Source organism: Rutilus rutilus, assembly GCF_951802725.1.
Source record: "Rutilus rutilus genome assembly, chromosome: 15".
NCBI lineage: Eukaryota > Metazoa > Chordata > Actinopteri > Cypriniformes > Leuciscidae > Rutilus > Rutilus rutilus.
Window position 1 is genome coordinate 37,500,506 of NC_140220.1, and position 25,455 is coordinate 37,525,960.

The 25,455-nt window shown below is 41.8% G+C and overlaps 3 protein-coding genes across 3 annotated transcripts in view; 2 read left to right on the plus strand and 1 right to left on the minus strand.

The window, feature by feature from the left end:
• LOC311304860 (dynein axonemal intermediate chain 1-like) overlaps positions 1 to 25,455 on the minus strand; it is a 674,193-nt gene that overhangs the window by 558,935 nt on the left and 89,803 nt on the right. The window lies entirely within an intron of this gene.
• Positions 198 to 12,209, plus strand: il20ra (interleukin 20 receptor, alpha). The gene is made up of 7 exons (XM_084432186.1): positions 198 to 386; positions 1,181 to 1,307; positions 4,118 to 4,323; positions 6,119 to 6,294; positions 6,983 to 7,127; positions 7,390 to 7,529; positions 9,864 to 12,209. The coding sequence occupies exons 1-7, from the start codon at positions 335 to 337 to the stop codon at positions 10,566 to 10,568; spliced, it is 1,551 nt and encodes a 516-aa protein (XP_084288312.1). The 5' UTR covers positions 198 to 334; the 3' UTR covers positions 10,569 to 12,209.
• Positions 12,717 to 24,127, plus strand: cfap206 (cilia and flagella associated protein 206). The gene is made up of 12 exons (XM_084432183.1): positions 12,717 to 12,950; positions 13,019 to 13,102; positions 15,316 to 15,406; positions 15,648 to 15,836; positions 17,116 to 17,274; positions 17,360 to 17,574; positions 17,892 to 18,011; positions 20,059 to 20,254; positions 20,634 to 20,774; positions 20,924 to 21,117; positions 22,190 to 22,333; positions 22,434 to 24,127. Exons 1-12 carry the CDS (start codon positions 12,843 to 12,845, stop codon positions 22,659 to 22,661), a joined length of 1,869 nt encoding a protein of 622 aa, XP_084288309.1. The 5' UTR covers positions 12,717 to 12,842; the 3' UTR covers positions 22,662 to 24,127.

Here is a 25,455-nt window from a genome sequence, read left to right on the forward strand (position 1 = left end):
TATGTAAGACGTTGTAATGTAGACTGTAAGATGGCATCACATTTTTAAAATTCTTTTAAAACGTTAAAGTTATTTTGAAGACTTGTCTCATAAATATTAATTAGGTCGTGTTGGCGTTGCTAGGAAACCTCCCACGCCTCTGCAGCGGTTGGCTGGGGCGGGTCACGTGAGCGCAGCAACACCTGCAGCAGGAGCAGAGGTGAGGTGAGGGACTCTGTAGCGGAGAGCCGAGAGCTGCGGTCGCTCCATCAGCTCTCCAGAGACATGTAGAGGACTCCAGCTCTCACCAGAGTCAACATCAGGACAGAATGATCAGGGTTACGCGTGTGGAGCTATGGAGACCGTGTTAGTGATCGCGCTGTGTTTGCTCACGAGAGGAGCGACAGGTAAATCTCTCTCTCTCTCTCTCTCTCTCTCTCTCTCTCTCTCTCTCTCTCTCTCTCTCTCTCTCTCTCTCGGCACCCCTGTCTGTCCCCTTGTTTAAATATTTTACTTTTAATGTCGCCTGTTCATTCTGAGATGGAGAGTCTATAAATCTTATATAGACATAGATATTATTACAATAATATCATAGTATGTGATTAAAAAATATTATAACAATATAAGTAGGCTAATGAAGCTTACAAACATCTGTCATTTTAAGTCTGTTTGGAGCTATTTCAAGAAAGGTGTTTCTATTGAAGCTTTTTATTAGATTGTTGTTCCTCAAAGTAATTGCGACTTATTAAAGTAATTAATTCTTTTTTCCAGTTTATATCACGCAATCCCGGGAAAAAGAGAGTCAGAATTGCGTGATAGCCTATAAAGTCGCAATTATCTTTATCTTTTTTTTATTACTTTCCCTCATAAAGCCTCTTTTACAGCACGGCATCGTTCACATTAACGCATGTGTTGATCTTTATTATGATCCTCTGGGTTTCTGAGGTGAATGTCAAGAGTGTGATGATCTGTTGGTGTTCTGGAACAACAGGAAGCAGATTCACCCGTCTAACACCCTTGTGCCTCTTCCTGTGGTTTCATCAAATCTGATTTATTTCAACAATGCCTGAACTTCACTGCATTTCCTGCAGCCGCTCGCTGTGAAGTTTTGGAACCGATCCAACGAGTCAGTAATGTGAACATGGCCTGTGTGCATAATAATAAGAGAGAGTATTCTGTCTCGTGTTCATCTGTTCAACAGCATCAGTTGAGGGACCGCCGGAGCCTCGAGACGTCCACTTCTCCTCCGTGAACCTGAGGAACGTCGTGAAATGGACGCCAGGAGAAGGATCTCCCAACGACACCGTCTTCTCTGTGGAATATGCCAAGTGAGTCGAATCAAACACAAATACTTCGAATCCGGGGTTCAAATCCGCCTTTTGTCTCGTTCTTCTACCTTTTCACATTGAATATCAGATTGGAAAGGCATTTATATTCAATAAATATGAAGAAAATATGTGAAAAGTGGAAATAAAGGGCCTTACGGTTATTTAACAATGGAGTGTTTATCGGGATGGGATTTATTGTCATTTATTTAATCAATATATCATTTATGTTATTATTGCATACTGTTTCATAATGTACTAAAATACTGAGGTGCAAATAGCATCAATTATTTACACTTATTGCAAAGAAAATTCTGTTCTTTTTAAAATGGCACTGTATAGTTTTCATTGTTTAAATTAAATATAGATTAATCCTTATTAGAGTTATTCAGTCATTTTTTTTCTTCCCAGTTATTTTATCTTTGTCTTTTGTTGTCAGATTAAGATCGATAACAGACGGCAGCAGGAATATATTAGGCTGCTGTCACTTTAAGAGCTGCACGGATCCAGTGTACTGTTACACATGCTTTTAGTTTCTCAACTGTTTATGTTCACTTGAGATATAACAGACTACGTTTACTAGGATACTCGCCCAGACCAGCATTTTTTTGACGTAATTGTGTGTGAAAGTGTCCATTCAAGTGCAAGAGGATGTGAAAGAGAGCTCGATTCAGCACTCACACGCTGTCTGAGAGGAGGCTTTCTGCGTGCGCGCTTCGGGTGATCAGACTTCTCACACTATTGAATTGAGTTCAATTTTGCATCTTCTTGCGCTTGAATGTTTAAATTGGCAAGGCTTAAAAACACGTGCAAATGATAAACTTTCATGATGCAGAACTGGGCCGAACGGGCAAGAGACGGCTGCGTCAACTGTGAACAAATGTTTACGGCGGCCATTGGGCAGTCCTTAGTGTCAAGCCCAGTCGCAGCCTTTTTTGTACACATGCTTTTCTTGTCCAAATATGGACCGACCCCCACAAACCAAAATGTACGCTTTTATCCTTTTTACACAAATGAGGAATACAGCAAGTGGTTTATTTTAAAGGGATACTTCAGGATGTAGCATTAAGCTTTATATCAGTAGAAAACCTGTAGTATTTCTGAATTACCGTGCTTTCCTCCCTCATATCCCCCTGAGACGAGAGATTTATGTATTTTTTTGTCTGGAAAAAATCCTCAGATGACACAAAAATCGTCATTTTGTGTCAACGGAGGATTTTTTGTCCAGAGGCGAGAGACTACAGCCAGTAGGAGGAGCTGTCCCGCATGTCCTCAACCCACCCATAGAGGATGGGATCTCACTCACAGAATGTACACATAGTGTCAGCCATCTTTCTTTGGAAGCTAAGCTAGCAGGCTCTTGCTCTGTGGAGAAAGCTGAGTAGTAGTTGGAGAAAGCTGAGTAGTAGGGGTTACCATCCTCTTTTTCCTTTCAGCTTTTCAGCTTTTGCTTTCTGCAGTCGCCATTCATTGTTTACATGCACACCTTTTGTTTCAGTCTAACTGAATTCACTCCGATTGGTGAATCTGAATGTAGTGTTTACATGAACGCTAAACAAGTGATCGGTTGAAAATTCCCGCTCCTCCGTGAGAGATACGAGACCGGTGTGTCTCATCAGTAATCACGCCATCGGCCTCGTGCCGTTCTCCCGCGCCCCTTAGCCTCGTCCTGCTCGCCACAGTAAACATGAGGAATGGCGACTGTAGAACGCAGAAGCCGAATCGCGGACATTTTGGGCGATCTCGAAATCCCGGGCAGACTCGTCACAGAGACTCACTAGTAGCCTAGCCTTGTTGTTTTAAACTGCGCGCTCTTACCGGTAGGCGTGGCTTGGGAGTGGCCTCGTAGAGCAGCGAAGCAAGTGCATTCTGGGAGTTGTTGTCTTTCATCCACATAAGTCAAAAATACATTTTCTGGCTTTTCTCAGTCTAGAAAGCTCCAAATTCAAAAATAATTTCACATTTCTTCTACATAAATGACCCATTTTAAATACACATCTTTCCAGAGGTGAAGTATATCCCTTTAAAGAGGCAATAAAGACAAGAAGTGCTAGTAACACAGAGTTTCAGCTGTTCAGGGGTGTGTTTCCCGTACAGCGCCGTAACTCGTTAGTACTCGTTAGATGCATCGCTGAAGAAATCAACTAGCTAGTCACGACTGTTTCCCGAAAGCATATTGGTTGTTCAACCACGTTGGTTAATGATGTAACCACTACATTAAGTAATAACTTAATAATAACTACTTTAAGTTTTTTTTTACGTTTTGCTATAAATTACAGAGATGGCATCTGAGGACTATTTCTCATTTTTCTATTATTTTGCTTTATTTTCCAGATTCAGTCATAGGCTCGTTCTTACATTAGAGCTCGTTCACACATGCGCACTCTTCAGAAACGACTCTTTAAATCTCTTGACAAACTAAACGACGTAAATGACATTTGTATTCTAAATAAAAGACACAGGTTGTACTGAATGTCAGCTTGCTTATTTTGCTCAAGATCAGGATTTATTGAGTCCACATGTCATGCAAATTAGAAACTCTTCTTCTAACCACAGCTTGAGAGCTGTCGTCTCAAACACACAAGTCTGCGATGCTGTTTGCGAATGTTTGTTAACTGATGGTTTCGGGGAAACACAGACTCGTTGAACTGCTGATAACGACGGAACTTGCAAACATAGCGATGCTTTTAGGAAACACCCCAGAATAGTTCAAGCTAGAATAGGGAGGGGTGAAGGAGTAGTGAGAGCACAGACAGACAGTGTTTCTGCTTTCCTGAACCTGTAATGAGACGTGAAGAACTGTTTTCCTGCAGATACGGCGATGAGGAGGCGAGCGGCAGCGGGCGGCTGCGATGGAGGCGTGTGGAGCAGTGCGGCTCCATCACACAGAGCGAGTGTGACGTGTCTCAGGAGACCTTTGACCAGGACGAGGAGTACTACGCCAGAGTCAGAGCCGTCAGCGCACACACACACTCCCTCTGGAGCGAGACCACACACAGATTCAGTCCGATGACCGACAGTGAGTTACTGATGAACCACTTCTGTTTTGGTACTTTGTTTATCACTGTTTATTAAAGGGGACATATCATGAGAATCTGACTTCGGGTCCCCGGTGCATCTACCAACCCAGAAAACATGAAGAGTGACAACTAGGGCTGGGACAATATATCAATTCATCGCGATTTCTCCATCCAATTCATCCAATTTTTTTCGAATGCATTGCGAATCGATTCTAAGCTTAGTGTTTAACAGCAGACGGCGCTCTAGGCTAGCTTTAACAGCAGACGGCGCTCTAGGCTAGTTTTTAACAGCAGACGGCGCTCTAGGCTAGTTTTTAATGGCAGACGGCGCTCTAGGCTAGCTTTAACGGCAGACGGCGCTCTAGGCTAGTTTTAACGGCAGACGGCGCTCTAGGCTAGTTTTTAACGGCAGACGGCGCTCTAGGCTAGTTTTTAACGGCAGACGGCGCTCTAGGCTAGTTTTTAACGGCAGACGGCGCTCTAGGCTAGCTTTAACAGCAGACGGCGCTCTAGGCTAGTTTTTAACAGCAGACGGCGCTCTAGGCTAGTTTTTAACAGCAGACGGCGCTCTCTTTAACAGCAGACGGCGCTCTAGGCTAGTTTTAACAGCGGACGGCGCTCTAGGCTAGTTTTTAACAGCGGACGGCGCTCTAGGCTAGTTTTTAACAGCGGACGGCGCTCTAGGCTAGTTTTAACACCAGACGGCGCTCTAGGCTAGCTTTAACACCAGACGGCGCTCTAGGCTAGTTTTTAACAGCAGACGGCGCTCTAGGCTAGTTTTTAACACCAGACGGCGCTCTAGGCTAGTTTTAACACCAGACGGCGCTCTAGGCTAGTTTTGACACCAGACGGCGCTCTAGGCTAGTTTTGACACCAGACGGCGCTCTAGGCTAGCTTTGACACCAGACGGCGCTCTAGGCTACCAAAATCTCAAAATTGACCAGTAAAAAAAAAAGATGTTTTTGCCTGCCGAGTCTCGCCTTAAATCCGTATTTCATTTCAAAATATTTATTCATTGATTTGGTAAGTAAACTTGTAATAAGCATGAGAACATACAGTGCACAATAAACACAGTTTGATCAGATACATCGATTCAGTTTTCCTGGACACTCCTCGCTTCTTCATTCTTCTTGTGTAATAAAAGTATAAAATAATTTGAACTCAAACCAATATTTCCATGTAAACGAGTGAGATTATGGACAGCCAGGCCGGCCGGTTATTGCACAATAAACTTTGAGTTCAGATCAGCCTGTCAAGTATTGTGTGATAATGACCAGCTGACACGTGAAATATGTGGAGTTGCTAAGCAACCGCAGTTTCAGTTGTTTCACGTGTTTCACGCCAGTCGACAGAGAGAAATCTGAGCTCTCGTGAGGTTTCCCGACAAACATGTGTTCAACAAAGCTTGTTTCACAAGTTGTAAACCTATAAATGCGGTCATTTGATATGTTAAGAAACAGAAAGACAAATGCTTTAATCCACATAATTAAGTATTCCGAGCTATAGGTGTATTTCTTTCTCCAGTCCAACCCTGCAACACCCTGTAAACTGGAGGGATAGTCGTGCTGGAATGTAGTGACTCAGGATGTATTGAATTGTTCAAGAGGAATGTTTCACACTGAGATGTAGAGATGTCTTTGTGTTTATATTGTGCAGACTCTTTCTCACGTTGACTTCTCGGTTATGCCTTACATGAGTAATCACAGGTGAAAGCAAACACAAGGCTGCCGTCACTGAACTCTGACCCTCATAAAGGCAAATGATTAGCAGCTCTCTTCAATCTCTGTCCCGCAGCGGTCATCGGAGCGCCGCTGGTGGAAGTCAATCTGCTGCACAACTACATGAACGTCACCATAAAGGGGCCCTTCAGATGGAGAACCAAGAGGAGGAAGAAAAAGGAGTCGCTGTGGAGGATCTTCTCACACATGATCTATAACGTCTCTGTGTTCAACAGCAGGAGCAATCACACGGTTAGTGCTCCTTATAAGCTTCTGTATTTGCATCGGTGGTTCCATGAAGAACCTTCCTATTCCACAGAAGCTTCTTTATAATGGAAAACGGTGTTTAAAACGTTCTTCACACTAAGAAAAAATGGTTCTTTAAAGTCCCCCTGTGTTCTATCATTTTATCCCTTAAAACTCATCTCTGATCACCAAAATTACATATTTAAATGTTTTTAAACGAAAAAAAAAATGTCTCCATGCCTTAAAATATCTTGACTGTAACTCGACACCCTCGCCTCATTTAGTATGCGCGGTTCTATGAATATGCAAATGAGCCCCGCCTCCACTCACTCTCTCAGCTCAGTGATCCACTGGTTGACGATCACACGTTGATCTGATTGGTTACAAGGTAGTTTGTGACGTCAGAAACACCAGCGATTTCAAAGCGTGTTTTTGAGACTGTCTTTGGTTCACTGCAGTTTTAAGGAGGAAATACTCAGCAATGGTGTCGACTTATGAACTTACACATGCTTTGTCTTAAAGCGTATTAAAAACACCATATAGACACATAAACTACATTAAACGCTGGATTTACACCACGGGGGACTTTAAGATCTGTTCACAATAAGGTTCCTATCTGTGAAAAACACATTTTGAACCTTTGTTTTGTAAGAGTGTGGGTTACTCAGCCGAATTAAACTGGTTGTTTTCCCAGATTCACATGCGTCTCACGAACGGGAGCTTGTGGCTGGGCCCTCTGGACTTTTCCACACGGTTCTGCGTGGTGGTTCATGCCAAATCCGAGTCTCTCCCTCTGGCCTACAAACCCAGCGAGTGGCTGTGTGTCGAGACTCCCAAAGGTACCTCCATCCTTGAGTTTTCACTTTCAGATTGTCAGGTGAACAGGTTTGAGCAGGATTTGATTGACACAAGTGACCGGACAAGTCGAGGAAACCTTTGCTGTTGTTTTAAACCCTTTATCAGTTTTGCATAATATGCTTGACTATGACTGAGGTGTTTTCCCAGCGTGCTCTGAGCTGGACTTCCTCGTCTTCAGACGCTCTGAGTGTGTGTGTGTGTGTTAATGTGTAAGCTGATGCTGATGTCTTCCCTGTGCTATAGACCCGTTCAGGGATCAGCTGCTGGCTGCCATGCTGGGAGGAGTGCTGCCATCTGCGCTCTGTCTGTGTGTGCTGGCGGTGCTGGCCGGGCTCGTCCACTGCTACATCACCGACCACAGGCAGACCCTGCCCAAGAGCGCTGTAAGAGACCACACACACACACGCAGTGAAGCAAACACACGCTGTTAGATGACCACAATCTCTCAGAGGCTTATTTGTCTTGGGCTTATCAGCAGCTGATTAGGACACCACCAGTTAACAGGCATTGCATTTATCCGAAACAGAATGGCACACTGGCACCTTTTAATTAAAAAAAGAAGGGGAAAAAGCTTTATGTACACTACCGTTCAAAAGTTTGGGGTCAGTAAGATTTTTTTATGTTTTTAAAAGAAGTCTCTTCTGCTCACCAAGGCTGCATTTATTTGATAAAAACAATAAAAAAACAGTAATATTGTGAAATATTATTCCAATTTAAATCATCTGTGTTCTATGTGAATATACAGTAAAGTGTAATTTATTCCTGTGATCAAAGCTGATGTTCAGCATCATTACTCCAGTCTTCAGTGTCACATGATCCTTCACAAATCACTCTAATATGATGATTTGATGATCAAGAAACATTTATGATTATTATCAGTGTTGATACCGTGCTGCATTATATTTGTCAAAATTCTTTTGATGAATAGAAAGTTCAAAAGAACAGCATTTATTTAAAATAGAATATTTTCTAACATTATAAATGTCTTTACTGTAACTTTTGATCAGTTTAACTCGTCCTTGATGAATAAAAGTATTGATTTACTTTATTTCTTTCCCCCAAAAATACATTTTAAATTCTTACTGACCCCAAACTCTTGAACGGTAGTGTTTAATGTTACAAAAGCTTTAGATTTCAGATAATGCTGTTCTTTTGAACTTTCTATTCATCATAGCATCATCAAATACAAATGTAAAAAACAGTTTTCAACATTGATAATAATCATAAATGTTTCTTGAGCATCAGATCATCATATTAGAGTGATTTGTGAAGGATCATGTGACACTGAAGACTGGAGTAATGATGCTGTAATTCAGCTTTGATCACAGGAATAAATTACACTTTACCGTATATTCACATAGAACACAGATGATTTACATTGGAATAATATTTCACAATATTACTGTTTTAGTTTGTATTTTTAATCAAATAAATGCAGCCTTGGTGAGCAGAAGAGACTTCTCTTAAAAACATTAAAAATCTTACCGATCTAAAACTTTTGAACGGTAGAGTATATAAAATATTATGTCTTTACTGTCACTTTTAATCTTATTTAATGCACCCTTGCTCAGTAAAAGTATTACTTTTTGACCCCAAAAGACCCAGTCCTTACTTTACTGACCCCGAACAGTAGTGTGTGTTTGTTGGTGCCATTTTCTGTGTGCTCGTCCACATTTAGTTTCCATTCAAATTAAATCACAAAATAAAGTGTAACTAATATCTGATACGCACTACCATGCAAATGTTTGGGGTCAGTAAATATAATATATTGCCATATCTATAGAAATCGTGAAGAAAAAAAAATGCTATCAGTAAAATAGAAATTATATTATTTTATAATATTGTATACAGTGATATATCAATTGGTATTGCATTATAAAAATACATTATCCTTATTAAAATACCCGAGATGGGCTTGAAGAACACAGATAAACCATCATTCTTTTACAACGGTCATTAATTATCTTCATGTTTAATCAGTCAAAGTGTCTCTATCTGCATTTTATTCAGCTATAGCTATTGCTGGATGTCTTTGTCCATATTTTCCTGGAGCTTCTTACTCATCCTATTTTGGGTAAAAATAAAAATAAAATATTTGAAGTAACGGGGGGTCAGGCTGGGTGGTTTTGCCCTCCTTTACGCCTGTTGATCTGCTAATCCTGCAGACTGGGCTGATTAACAAGTCATTTTCTCGAAAACCAAAACACTTTGATTAGTTTACTTGGATTACTTCACATAGTGTATGTGTGCACGCTCTAGATGGGTTTCTGTAAAGTGAGGGACATACTTGATAATGTCAGACCACTCATAGTTAAAATAAGAGGTCCTGTCTTCTGTCACGGGGTGTTATATGATAAGTAGCGCTTGAGGAAATACAAAACAATAATCTTTCAATAGTAGTCCAACAGGAACATGTAGGAGAACTGCAGGCGAACACACTAACGAGACAGGACAGAAAACAGAGGAACATTCAGGGCTTAAACACACAGGGACTAAAGAGTTAGTGGTGGGATACAACAATCAGACACACTGGGAAACTGGGTCAGGGAAAGCAGAACCAACACATGGCATACATGTTACAGGCAGGGTTTGAGATTAACTTTTTCTCTCACCCTTACTTAATTAAGTTACCGGCCATTCAGAAAATAGTTTTGTATTGTATAAAGCGCCGTAGACATAAAGCTGACTTTTAAAGCTGTACTTTTTTGTAATTTCAGCATGTGGCTCGAATAAGTGAGAAGCTGCAAACCTTCGAACCTGAAATGCCTCCGACAATCATCATTAACGTGTTGAAAGTGGGTGGGTTTGAAGACGAGTGGTCTCCGCTCTGCCCTCCGGCTCTGCCTCAGCCCGTCTCTGCTGAAGACTCGTCCGCGGCCCAGGCTCGGAACGCTGTGCCGGCGCCGACCGTGTCTTATGCGCTGCAGCACGAGCCGCCGCCGGCCGGATCCGGAGCTCTTCCAGCGGAGGACGAAGACTCAGTGAGTGAGGACGGCGAGCTGGAGCCGTGGCCACAGGAGCCTCTTCACAGCGAGGCTGGAGATTACGGCCTCGTGCTGCCGGCCGGTTTCCACACCCCGGGCCAGGGTCCGGCCGAGCTCAGCCCGTACAGGACTCAAGACCTCACGGTAGACCCCACTGAGCCTGAGGACGCCTGTGAGGACGAGGGTGAGGACGAGCAGAACCATGAGGAAGTGGAAGCACGGATATTTTTGAACTGGAGCCCAGCGACTCGACAGCTGACGATCCCTCTGATGGGCTTGTTGGGTCTCGAGGACGAGCCACAGATCCAGACCGAAGCCGTCTCACTCCTGCCTAACGTGGTCCTGAGACAGTCCTCAGAGGAAGGCGCTGAGCAGGAGGATGACTTCACCAAAATGGAGCGAAACTGGGGCCTAATAATCCACTCCAACCCAGAATAAACAGAGTAACGCCACTGACGCTAGCCCGCGTTTCCATTACCATTTAAATTGCGCAAATTGAAATTGCGAATTGAAAATACGCCCAATGGAAACACGTCAATTTTGCAAAAACTCCCATTTATCGCAAAAAAGTTTTCCCGCTCGCATGAGGAGGTTTTTCAGGATATTCGAAAAAGAAATATTTCGCAAACCTGCAATGGAAACAGTTTTTGCGCATTTACATTACTGACGTAGATGAGGCGGTGTGTTTGGACAGAATACGAGACAGAGCTCTTTATTAAAGTCATGTAAGACTGAAGAATTACAGGAATAATGGATTCTAAACCTCAAAGAAATGCCACAATCAAGACCTCGAAGCAGATCTGAGGGAGAAACACCTCGTACACAGTAAAAGGGTCTTGGATAATGCTTGGATAACACGCCTGCGTCTCTTTCCATTAATAATAATAATGTCCAGTGCAGTGCCTGTGATATATATAAACCTACCAACGTCCACTGGCATGATTTTTGGAATTGCTTATCGTGAGAGGAAAAAAATGACGGTTTAGTCGCATAACATCGGTTCATGGAAACGCTGTCATTTTCTCAATAGTTTTTTATCGATATTTAGAAGAAAAAAAACGCGAAAGTTTTGCGCACATCTGTAATGGAAACGTGCCTAATGACACTGAGAATATGAAGGAGACCTTACACTGTACACTTGCTATTTGCCTTCTCTATGGTGTCCACTTTTAAAGTCACCATGTTTTTATGGAATATTTAAGTAATTATCAAATGATTTATTGGTACACATCATTATTGTTTTTTTATTCATGCGTATCATAATAACTTCCTCTTGCAGCATCTCTTCTCTTCTGAAGTGTTTCACTCGGATATACACGACACAATAGGGATGAAAAGACCAGTGCAATTTCCTCTTCATGATGACGATATAATGAAGGATTTTCTGCAGTTTACTGCCTAAGCTCTCATTTACTGTGAACACAAGACTCTTAGCTTCCTTTAGCTTCTGTATTACATTACATTTAATCATAGCCATCGGTTTCCCTAGAAGAACACAACCTGGAAGCTGCTCATGGGAAACTTTGCTTCATGCACAAGTGTGTTTTGAGCTGTAGATGCCATGAATCAGAAAGCATTGCAGCAGACGGGGGACAGATATCCATTATGCAGGTATAAACAGAAGAGCAAGATTTGTTCAGTATGTTGTGTTCGGTTTCTGAAAATATCTCTTTAAAAAGAAGTGAACAAATAAACCATGGTTTGTGAACATTGGAAACATAAGACAGTATAACATATTGAACAAATCTCAGTTTTCTTCACATAAAATAGTGTCTACCTTGACAAAGGGTAAACAAAACAAAACTGTGAGTGAGGATCAACAATGATACAGAAAAAAAGTTTGTCTTTGAAGGAACTTATGTATGTTATATAATATTGTATCTATTTTAACTGTACATGAATATCAAATGATTATTTTTTTATTGAAGTTAAGCTGCTGTGAATGATTATAAAACCAGAACGAACTCGGTTCAGGCTCTCTCTCTCCTGTCCTGTGCTACCATTATATATATATATATATGTATCACTACAATTCTGTCATCTTTTGATCCGTCACAACAATAAATATATGAACTTGGAGGAGTGTGTTCAGATAAAGCTTTTCTTCCCATCATCACCAATGCAGTAGCTATAGTTTATGGTATAGTTTATTCACACAATCTCTGACTGAATGTTCAGTTTCACAGTGATTTATTTGTACTGTTTTATGGGTTTTAGCCAAGTTCATGTCTAAATGATTTGCTGCTGATTACTAAATAACTATATAGCTGCCTAATGTTTTGCGTTAATGAGGGTCAGAGTTGATTGAATTGTGTGTTCACTGGCACTGCAGAAGGAAACAGTGCTTAAAGCTCTTATACACTCTTCAAACACTCTTATCCTTCCAGACGTTACCAGCCAGCGGGTTTATTTCGGTGTACACAGACTCTGATATCACCGAGTCAATATTTGGAGGGGGTTTTCGCCTAGTCGATACTAACGCAGGCCTGTATCTGTGTCTGTAGTGTAATCACTAGTGTAGTGTGTGTGTTACAGTGCACTAACAGGCTCGTGCGGTTTGGCCGGTGTAGCAGCGCCTCTTCCGGCGCCTTGCAGAAGCGCACCCGCACACTCTCCGTCTCCATGACAATCACTCGACGCACAACACCCCACACACACAAGCCGTGGGGACTTTTTCAAGTTAAAAACCTGTACATGTTATAGTTGAGAAACATGTCGAGTACACAGGCTGAAAGCGTCATAAGAAACATCATCCGCGAGATCGCGCAGACATGTTTGAGCAGAGGACAGACTCTGTCCGAGACGCTCATCGCGTTCATGGTGAGTGACTGAGAATCACACAGATCGAGCTGATGAATGTGTCTGTCGCTCATTACTTGTGTGTTCAGGTCAAAGCTGTTGTTCTGGACCCCAGGAATCACTTTAACGTGGACAGGACTCTTACAAAGCAAGATGTGCAGAAACTCATTGAGGTAAACAGAAAGTTATGTTGAATAATTCGTGGGAAATTAAATGAAACCCCTGTTTTCCACGTATTCAGCGCGATACTCACGCCTATGATGGGAGAAACGAAGCTTTGAAAAGATTCGAATCAATCGAACCGATTCATTCGCAAAATGATTCACTGTTTCGAAGCGTTCGATTCGCCTCACACTGATGACCCCTGCTGGTCAGAACACTATCTAACAACAACTCGGGCCAAACATGCAACAACCTTTTACAAACACATAGAAAATGTTTTACTGAAAGTAAAATCTATTAAATGCAATTACCTAATCATCTAATAAGATTAAATACCAAGTATATGTGTAATATGTGTTCTGTTATCAATTTTCAGGGCTTGTTGTTTGTTCCAGCTAAACAAGCCAATAAGAGATTAACTACTATGATTCCTTTTAATTATACTAATATGTAATTAAAACGTAAAAAATTAAAACAGAGATGGTAGTTACCCGTACCATGATGAGAGCTGAACAAACTCAGGGTTACAGGATTAGTTTCGAGTTGACAAAACCTGTCAGCTCAGGCTTTGATCCTGAGTTTATGTGTGACATCAGTAGCGAAAATTGCACATGTGTAATGGATTAGAGGTATAATAATTACATAAATAATATCTAAATCATACAAAATTATTATTAGAAATAAGCATTGCTAAAAGCCAGACGATATTGTCTTTTTAAAATCATTTGCTATATTGTTGTCTTATGATTGAACCTTAATTAAAAAAAAAAAAAAAAATTCCAGAAACATACGCAAATATACAAACATCTTCAAGAGAACAAAACCATTTACATACATGTGAAGAGGACAAATAAAAGACAAGGGATGAAGAGAAAAAAAGTGAACCAATGAAATTTCGAAATGTTTGGAAAGCCTCGTTTACTGAAATCATGTGACTTATGCCTCTTATGAACTCTTACAAAGCAAAAACAAACTCATTTTTGGTCCATTAATGCATCTCTAACTTACTGTAATATGCAATCCCACTGTTTGAGGCGCCTGTCATAGGAAATCAACGCATGCCTTCCTGCATAATTAAGCGAGGCTCTTTTCATAGGATAAGGACACGCTGTCTCATGAATAATTATGAGACACCGATGAGTCGAAGACTCGTTTAAACCCGGAAGATGAAAATAGTGCAAAAAACTAACGGATGGTAACATTGTCTTCTATGATGTTCAACACACGTAATCTCAGAATATTTACTTTAAAATTCCATGACCCTTTAAAAAAAGTTGCTTTCCTTAAAAAAATATATTAAATCTGCTTCAAACATTCCAGCCAGGCTTTCATCAAGCCCACATCAAAGTTTGTCTTGTCAAACTTTACTATCTAGGTAAAAAATAGAAGAGAACTTGTTTGCAGGAGCAGTAAGTGTAACGTGAACTTGTGTAACGAGAACTTGTGTAACGAGAACTTGTTTGCAGGAGCAGTAAGTGTAACGTGAACTTGTGTAACGAGAACTTGTGTAACGAGAACTTGTGTAACGAGAACTTGTTTGCAGGAGCTGTAAGTGTAACGAGAACTTGCGTAACGAGAACTTGCGTAACGCTAACTTGCGTAACGAGAACTTGTGCAATGAGAACTTGTGCAATGAGAACTTGCGTAACGAGAACTTGCGTAACGAGAACTTGCGTAACGTGAACTTGCGTAACGAGAACTTGCGTAACGAGAACTTGCGTAACGAGAACTTGCGTAACGCTAACTTGCGTAACGAGAACTTGCGTAACGTGAACTTGCGTAACGCTAACTTGCGTAACGAGAACTTGCGTAACGAGAACTTGCGTAACGTGAACTTGCGTAACGTGAACTTGCGTAACGAGAACTTGCGTAACGAGAACTTGCGTAACGAGAACTTGCGTAACGTGAACTTGCGTAATGCTAACTTGCGTAACGAGAACTTGCGTAACGTGAACTTGCGTAACGCTAACTTGCGTAACGAGAACTTGCGTAACGTGAACTTGCGTAACGCTAACTTGCGTAACGAGAACTTGCGTAACGAGAACTTGCGTAACGCTAACTTGCGTAACGAGAACTTGCGTAACGAGAACTTGCGTAACGAGAACTTGCGTAACGCTAACTTGCGTAACGAGAACTTGCGTAACGAGAACTTGCGTAACGAGAACTTGTTTGCAGTACGTGTAACGTGACTTTGATTCAGTGGTGTTGTCTTTCATGTCTTCAGCTGTGTGTGGACAGACTCATGGACCAGGCGAGTCCAACTCTAAACACCATTAAGATGCAGGTTTACTTTGACATGAACTACACATCTCCACGTAAGTGGATCGTTTACCTGATCCGGATGCCAGAGTTATGGCTCTAGCAGTTTAATACTAGTCGTTCAGTGCAGTTCATGAGAGACCAACTGTAAAGGAGAGTTTAGTGTTTTTAATGTATTTATTTAGTGCAGTTGTTACTTCTTTTCCTTCTGATCTGATGCTTAAGGTACGGTCACTTTTATAGTTGTTTAGCTAAATTTAGCAGGTGAAATCCAGTGATTGTGTGCCTGTGTCTCAGGCGAGTTTGTGGAGATGCAGCAGAAGGTCCTGCAGTCTCGTCTGCTGTCTCTGAGCAGAGAGATCACGGACTGCCGAGCTCAGACCAGAGAGGATCTGCAGGGCCTGTACAGCAAGATCGTCAGCTACGTCATGCAGCGCTCCAACCTCGGGCCGGCCACAGACATCACCACCGTGAGGGAGACCACAGGTACTGTACGACACCCCCACTACAGCCAGCTGGAGCTGAGCTACACACACACTAATATACATGTGACCCTGGACCACAAAACCAGTCAGAAGTCGCACGGCTAAATTTGTAAAACAATACGTTGTATGGGTCAAAATGAACCTCCACTCCTGGCTAAGATGTTGGAAATTACAGACATTTTTTGAGTAAAATTATATCTGTGATATCTGTAAAACACTTTGCTGAGGGGTTTCAATTACATTTATCTGTCAACCGATTCTGATAAGTTTACTATATATATTTTGATCTTATAGCATCGTCCGATACGATTAATCATCATACTCTTATCCTATCATGTGGTGTCCCTCCAGGATCTCTTTTAGCACCGCTGTTCTTTCCTCTTTATGTGTTTCCTTCAGGAATGATTTGGGTAAATATGGCGTGTCGCTTCATAGTTACGCTGATGATTCCCTGTAAGCCAAACTCTTCCATTGCCTTGGAAAGATTGCTGACCTGCTTAGATGAGGTTACGGCATGATGTGTGTGAGATATCTGAGCTTAGATTAATCTAAAACTGTGGCCAGTCTTTTTGGTTCCTCTGAATTGGGCGGCGCGGCTGAAATGAAGCTGGGTACATTGAGGAAACATCTGATTTAAAAAAAATGTGTGGTTTGTGATGGTGTTTTAAACTTTGACAAACAGATACACAAAGCTGTCAAAACGAGTTTCTTCCAACTAAGAGTAATCTCTAAGATTAAGCCTTTTTTTTTTTTTTATCCCGTAAGGATTTGGAAATGTTTTAAAACTAAAAAAGTTACCAGTTAATTCAATATTGTTATCTATTAATTCAATGACATTCATACAGTAGTTTAGTTTTTGTGCCCCAGTAAATATTTAGAAATGTTCTGCCATTCAGAAGTTTGGGGTTAGATAAAAAACGTTCTGTTCATCATAGATCCTGCAAATGTGTCACAGTTTCCACAAATATCTGAAGCAGCACAACTGTTTTCATCAGTGATGATAATAATAATCATAAATGTTTCCTGATCATCATATTAGAGTGATTACTGAAGGATCATGTGACACTGAAGACTGGAGTAATGATGCTGAAAATTCAGCTTTGCATCATGGGAATGAATTACACTTTACTATATATTCATCCGTCTATCAGATTAAATTCATAATACTTACTTTACTCATGAACGGGATTATCCATTGTGAAGTGAATAATGAACACTACGTAGATCATGTTGTCCCGCAGCTCTGTGATGCGCCTGTGTGTGACGTGTGTTTGTTTCAGCGGCTCTGCAGAGCGTCTTCCCACAGTCACAGCTGGCAACCTTCATGTCTCTGCTGAAACAAGACAAAGAAAAGCAGCTGACTCAACTGAGTCTGATCGTCAGCGGCATACGCCTCTTCAACAAGGACAGCCAGAAGGGAGGAGAGGGCATCCAGAACTGTACGTGCTGGCTTCACAATGTTCTCGTTCTCATGACTGTAGGGTCATCAGTGGTCTCTTCTCCATGTGTGTTTCCCTCCCGCAGTGCCGGCCATCCTGAGCGAGGCGGTTCCAGCCGCAGTCGTGGATACAGAGAGGGAACTGGCCGGAGCTCAGCGCTTGGCCTGGCAGTACACAGCCCTGCTGGAGAAGATCTCTGAGCAGGACACAGGGCAACCCGAGGACCCCGTCCAGCCAGACCTGCTCAAACAGGCCCTGTATAACACAAGACAACACGAGGCCTTCCTCAAGTTCATACTGGTGGGTTTCACAGTTACACACACACTGAAGTGCCCTGGAACGCGCAGCTTTTTTGTGGTGGACACAAGCTTCCATCAATTTTATTTGGTTTTACATCTGGTTTAATCAAGCTTGTTAAGATGTTTAATCAAGCTGGTTAATTCGCTGCAAGCAGACATGTTTCATAATCCAGTTTATAACCGGGCTCTGTGGGATAGGTGATCCTTATTGGTCAATTGCGGCATGTTTCTGGGTGATCCTCTAACCCCTCTGACCTGCTTTTCTCTTAGAAATTAATATATAACAGTTTAACCATTTGGTGTTCATGTTTTCATCAGGCGGACGTTATCTTGTGTGCGAAGGAAGTGTCGCGGTTACAGACTGACCTGATGACTCGAATGATGCTCTTGAGGGACGCCGTGCACAGTAACACTACAGTGCCTACAGCGCAAGTGTTCGTGAGTGACTTCTGCGTGCTGTTGCTCTTTGTGTTCAATGGTCACTGATAGTTCACAATTGTTCAAATTAATTTATATAATGCGTTTTACATTATTATTCCAAAGTATCTTTACAAAGAACAGGGCCTTACAAAGCCCCAGTGAACAGGATGAAGGTGCCAATGGCACAGAACAACTCAAAAGACATTAATATGAGGTAGATGAGGAATAAATAGTGTAGAATAATTTTGCACTCATTGGTTTGAATATTCATTATAAGAGTTTCCTTTATTAAAGTAATGAGTCAAAATCTGCTAAAGGCTGGAATACACTTCATGATTCTGGACAAAAAGCCTATTCCTGTGGGATATCAAACATTGATCATTGCTTTAATAGTTTAAACAGCTGAGAAGATGGTGATCAAACTAAATTTATTTTAAAAAATCACCTGTCACGTGTAGTCTCACGCGCACGAGTCAGAGATAAATAGTCCTTTAATCAGCAAAGGGGACACAAGGAGAAACAGAATAACAACTACACTTAATACTAGACAATACTAGACAGGGAACTAACTCAAACTGAGGACTTAAATACACAGAGCAAACAAAAGAGCGAATTAATCTGACGACAGGTGAAAGGAATGATTAATCAAACACACTGGGAAACAGGGTCAAAAGATAAGGCACAAAGGCAAACAGAAACAGAACTGAAAAACAAAGAAACTAAGCCAAAACAGAACATACACGTTACAGCTGAATCTTCTCAGCGTATGACGGCCTCAAGATCTCTCTTTTACAGTTCATCTATTGCCGAAATATGAAAAAAAGATCAGTCAAGAATAGAATGTTATTGAAAATATTAAAATCAGGAATGTCAGAATCAGAATGTGCAGTTAATGCATAAAGAATGTCTGTCAACATATAACATACAACACGTTGAACAATGTTCACTAACCCTTGCAACGTTTTTCACTCGCATTGGTATTTATTCTCTTTAGCCGTGTGAAATATTTCACTCAGTTCCCGATCATTCCCATTCCGTCTCAGCGAGTGAAGAACTCGTGTATGCTCACGTGCATCATGCATTAGGTACGTTATCGTCTCTGACGGACAGCATGTTAAAGCCGTGTGACTCGCTGGAGTTAATACCACTGTGTATTGTGCACGTTATTTTTTGACACACATCAATGTTGTGATATTCAAATGATGTGGAATTGAAAACAGTTCATAAGGTTACAGATATTAATTTTTCAGCCGAGAAGTATTTAGTGAAGTGACTGATGGCCAAGAGTGTGTTGTGTCCATGTTTTTAGCTCTATTATTCCAGCCGACAGCCAGCATACATGTGCGTGAGGGATGATATGTTCATGCTGGAGACGTTCAAAATGCGTTTTGCACAGTTCATTATACTTATCTTACAGTTTATCTCGCGGCAAATAAAGTACGTGTTACTCATGTAACATGACTGACATGTTTGGCTCGTGTCGCAAATTCGTTGTATTGAAAATTAAGTTAAAAACAAAGTTTTTTCTATTGCCTCATAACAAAAATATTTCATTTAAACCCATGAAATACAGATACTGTTGAAAATAATAGTGAAAAATCACTTTTTAAAACTTGTTCTATTATTTCGCCCTTTATAGCAGATTTTGACTCTAATATGATTTTTATTTTTATTTTAGGTGAAGTAAATAATTTCATTATAAATTAATTGGAATTGGAATTAAGTGACAGAAAAAGAATTTAAAGTCAACATTGCTTGACATTGCGCTTGTGCTCACTTACATGAAATAACGAAATATCAAAACAATATGTATTTAATGTAAGGCACTGGGATATTTTCAAGTGTGCCCTCTGGATGTGGACTGCATTAATGTAGTATAACACTGATGTGTGGTCAGGTGTCCATATATCAGTTCCTTTATTACACAGTTTATCCAATGAGAGTCCATTTAGAAGAACTTCTCCTGCTCCATTACAGAACGTTTCTGGGTTTTTCTTCTTCAGTTCAATAGTGCCTTGCTTGTGATCACATGCAGATTTATAATAGACGTCTCTCTTTTTGCCAGCCTCATTTCTCAGCGGTGTCTTCGCTGTGGGCAGGGCTGGAGGCGGAGATGCTGATACTGAGCATGCTCACTAACCTTCTGCCCGGCCTGAGGCCCTTCCTGTCCGCACCGTCTCTGCTGAGCCCCGAGCAGATGGAGCTGCTGCTACACGGCCTGCAGGTCCCCACGGACACACACAGATCCACTGCGACCACAGGTGGGACACACACACACACACACACACCACTGCCTGCTGAGCTGAAGGACTGAGGAGGAAACAGCTCATGTTTCACTCTAATATCATCTGATCGATCAATCGCAGCATTCTGGAGTCAGATGTTTCTGAATCATGGCCGTTCACACATAAAAAAGGGGACCTATTGTACGACAGTGTCAAATATGGGAACAATGTGGTGTCTTTTGAAGATTTAAGCATGAAAAACCCAATACCAAAATCAAGACTTTGTAGAATGGCAGAATATGGCCTCTTTAATGGTCATAAATAATGTCACAGCTCATTTCTTTGATGTCGGGGTGGAATATGACATGGACAAGCAGTAGAATCGTTATATCCTATACATGTTTTTTTATTTCAGAAGAGCGTGTCGTTGTGTCAGAGATGCGTTCGTGTGAGTGGTGTTTTCCTGAGAGCACAACTAACTTTGAGAATGTGCCACTGCAGTATAAGGGGTTTTGTGGATTCGCCCTCGTGAAGAAGAACGGCCTTTTACTGCCAGGTACAAATAGTGAATCTACATGCTCTGACTGACGCACTTGCAGAACAGAATTCCCTAAAGTACATTATAATTAATCTTTTTTTATCTGATAAGATGTCTTCCAACTTGGGAAAATGAGCCTGTATACATACCTAACTTCTTGTTCTCAGGTAATCCAAACATTGGCGTCTTGAAGCACAAGGAGAAGTACTACGCTTTCAGCTCCAGGAGCGCTGCGTACGAGTTCGCCTGTAGAGCGGATGAATACAGCGCTGCTGTGGTGGAGATGGCGAAGAGAAGGCCCGAGCTCATCCAGCTGCTCCAGCTGCATCAGGAGTTTGCCAGCGTGACTCCCTACTCTGAGGTACCAGCGTGACGTCGGCCTGTTCTGACTGCTCATGGACAGCAGGAGGAAATATGATACATGCCAACATTGAAGTGCAGTTAGGACAGTAATACACAGCTTTTCAAGAGGGTGGAGAAAACACTTCCCATACTGTATGTTTTGTTGTTGAAGTCAAAGGTCGCTGGTAGATGCGAGACAGCTGAAACAGGGACAGGTTTAGTGACATGTCTTAAGCCTGTGACACACCAAGCCAACGTCAAAGAACTAGCGGCGATGGAAGCTGTGTTGTCGCCTCGCGTCTCGGCCAAAAGGCGTGCGTTCTGCGTATGTGTGTATCAATAGTCTATTTTCATCTAGGACTGCTGATAGACAAACCTTAAACGAAGCAGCGCTTGCTTAGCATTTTGACTATCAATCTGGTCACTTTCTTCATTCCAGTTGGCTCGTTATTCATCACATTCGCTTTTATTCTTGTGCACTGACTCATTCCCTAAGCTGAACAGCCAATCAGAGTTCTCTCTCTCATCGGCCAGATGCCGATTCTACATCTGACTAGAGCCGACGATGCTCAAAAACGATGCTTGGTGTGTCCCGGCCTTTATCCTTTAAAACCATCCACAAAACTACACAAGATAAAAGAAAATACAACCTAGACGATGCCTGACAGGTTCACGTGCAGCCAGAACTGTTACTCTACAAACATTATAGTAAAAGTTAGATTTTTTTATTTAAAAATATACTTGGAACATTACTTAAGTATACTTCATGAAATTAACTTGAAGTATACTTCTTTTTTTGTAAGGGAAATGATACCAAACGTGTAATACTGTATGATAATCATTCACATTAAACCATATAGATTCTTGGGTGAAATTTGGTGATGTCAGCATGAGAGAGAAGGAGAGGGGGATGAGGGAAAGAAGTGTAGAATAGGATGATTCTGAGGTGAGACTTGCTTCTCGATTGGTGCACAAGAGTGAGTTAAAGGTCCTTTGGCTTCTCGCTCCTCAGACTGCCCGGCGTTTTCTAATTTCTCAAGTCTTACAGTCCAGAAAAAAAGAGTAAAAGCTTAAGTGTGTTCATGTCTCAGATGCAGTCAGGACAGAAACTGCTGGTGAAAGTCATCTCTAAAAGTGACGCCAGCATACAAACGGAGATACACCCTCTGGAGACCAACCTCGTGAGGTCTCATGAGTGGAACGAGTGGGAGCTCAGGAGAAAAGCCATCAAACTGGTGAGAACCCAGCCCAACCACACACACACATGATCTCAGCCCACACACAGAGAGATGAGGGGATTTAACCAGAAACTGTCTCTCTGTCTTCTCTAATAAGGCAAATCTACGGAATAAAGTGACGCGCTCAATGCAGACTGAATTGAGTCACATGAGACGGCACAACAGCACACAGACGTTCCCCCCTAAAGACGCCAGCAGCCAGACAAAGCGAGACGGAGAGAGTAATGTACCCAAGCCTCAGGTGTATCTGTGCGGGCTGAGAGGAGGGACGAGCGCTGCCACCAACATGACCAAGGTGGATTTAACCAGAGCTGTTGATGAATGATCTACACACTCAATAAACTGATCCGGAATCTTCATTTGTTTCTGATCTTTCCACACATGACCCTCCTCATAGACTAGTATTTGGATATTTGTGTGCCATTCAGACCAGCAACTGATAAAGAAGCAAAATCAGATTGTACTTTTCTGTTTGTACCACTGTGATCATGTCACATCAAACCACGTTTACAGAATCCAGCTGATGTGTCAGAGGTGAACATATGCAGTTATGTTCTACTCATCATGTAAGTGCGTGTTATCACTCGAGAAAACCAATGGAAAAAAGGAGAAAATAAAGATGTCACTGATAACTGTATAAACCACATATAATGCTGTATGAACCATTTATGTTAAATATGAGGGGCTTTCGCACCGGAGGAACCTTTTCATAGTTCCTAGAGCTATTGGCGGAAGTCCCCGGATTTTGGCGTGTTCACACCAGAGGAACTAGGAACGATTTTAGTTCTAGGAACTCCTTTGGAGGAACTAAATTAGCTCCTACTTCAGAGTCGGTCTAAACCAGCACTATAGGAACTACCTGTGACGTTAGTGTTCGCTGATTGGCCGAACGCACGCGAAACACCAGCACCCTGCTTGTTTGCTCAGGCTCTGGTTTTCTCAGTGCCGTCAAAATAAAGGTCACAACAACAAGCGCGGCTTACGTCACTTCAGAGTTCCTACTGGCGGTGCGAATGCAACCAGGAAAACGTTCCTAAGGGAACCAGTAGTTCTCGGGAAACCACCCTGGTGGCTCGTTCCTAGAACTATCCGGTGCGAAAGCCCCTATGGTCTGAAAAATCTACAGAGAGGTTTGGAAATTTGAGTCTGGAAAAGTATGGATTTTTGAAATTAAAAATGTGTAGGAACCGGAGGAGAGGAAATCAATAATCAGATAACAAGAAGGACTGGATTAAGACAATAGACATCCGAGCACATGGCACATAGAAACAAACAAAACAAAGCCACGTGTCCGCACAAAACATGACGCGGACACACAGCCAATGAGAGCAGTCACAGACTGTGTGTCCACACAAAACATGACAAGCTGAGAGCACTCAGCTGATGATAAACATGAACTGTGCGCAACATAGAACACGACAACACGAACCCTTGGCCAATGAACACACAGTGTTCCAGCAGTGCTCACTGTGTACACGCTCATGAGAGAAGCGCTCTGTATTAGCCTAACTTCACAATAGTAAAAATAATCAGCATCATTGCACCTATTTTTTTCACTAACTGTGAGATATGATGGTCTTGTGGTGTATTTTTGTGTTTACTATAGTTATTATAGTTGTTATGTGTGAGTGTTCTAACCTTTGTTTGTTGCAGTTACCTGGTAGCTCACCTGCAATTAACCGGTTAATCGGTGTCACCTGAAGGAGGCCATTTTAAATCCAGGACACATGCTCATTTTCTCTCTCTCTCTCTCTCTGGTCTTGCAGCCAACACTAGGAGCAGTGTTTTCATCTCTACAGTCCCTTTTTCTTTTATAATTCAATAAACTTTATTTTTGATCAGCAGACTTCGGTCTTTGTATCGTTTATGTTGCTGTTTTATGGGGAAAACCTACCAACATAAAATAATGATTATTTAGCTATAATAAAACTTAACTTAAATGTTCGCTGTTATAACGGCAATCTTTTTGTATTCATTCTGAATTATTGACCAAAGTTCATTCATATTAACGTATTTACTGATGCTACATCATCTTAATGTACAATCTCATCACACAGGGAACAAAAAACCTGCACTCTTTTAAAAAATTTTACGGAGCCCCGCGCACGACATTCAGGTGGAAAAGATATCAACTCACAAGCATGTTTTATTTATCATTCGCTTTAGTTGTAACATGAGGATGTTTTAAAAGGCTGCGTTTTAGAGTTGTCGAGTTCAGGAAAAAATGGCAATCCCCGACGAGGAGGCTGTGATCTAGATGGTGGAAATCTTTCATCTAGTTAAATTTTTAGTTGAACTTCTTGTTTCTCGGCTGGCCAGTCAATATTAAGCTTAGCAACAGCACGAGTCACAACCTCCATAAGCTCCTCATATGCAGGAGTATGAGGTGGCGAGTCCTCAATATCTCCTGCATCGATACTAACAGCATCCAAATCCAAACCCCGGGGAGAAGAAACCGCACAGCGTGCTTCCCCCTGAGATAAGGCAGTAGACCTGGCAGTTTAAGGATGCAGGATCTATATATTATAGATTATAAAGGAAAGGATGCAGAATGTCCTCTGGACCCATCCCTTCCTGATGCTCTAAATGCCTTCTATGCTCGTTTTGACTTATCCAACTCCTCCAAAAGTACCAGGCTCACACCACCTCCAGGTGAGCTATCTTTCAGTGTGTCTGCTGAGGAAGTGAGGACGACGCTGCGGCGGATTAACCCACGCAAGGCAGCAGGTCCAGATAGCATCCCTGGCTGGGTTCTGAAAGACTGAGGTCAGGAGCTTACAGGGGTGCTAACAGACATTTTTAATCTATCACTTTCCCTAGCTACTGTGCCTGTTTGTCTTAAGACGTCCACTATTGTACCAGTGCCTAAAAAATCAGTAGTGGAAAGTATGAATGACTATCGTCCCGTGGCCCTTACTCCACTGATCATGAAATGCTTTGAGCGACTGGTTCTGGCTCACATAAAGGACACTGTTAACATCAAGGTGGACCCCCACCAGTATGCCTATAGAAGGAACCGGTCTGTGTCTGACGCAGTGTCAACTGTCATCCACTCTGCTCTCACCCACCTAGAGAGCAGGGATTCCTATGTCAGGCTTCTCTTCCTGGACTTTTCATCT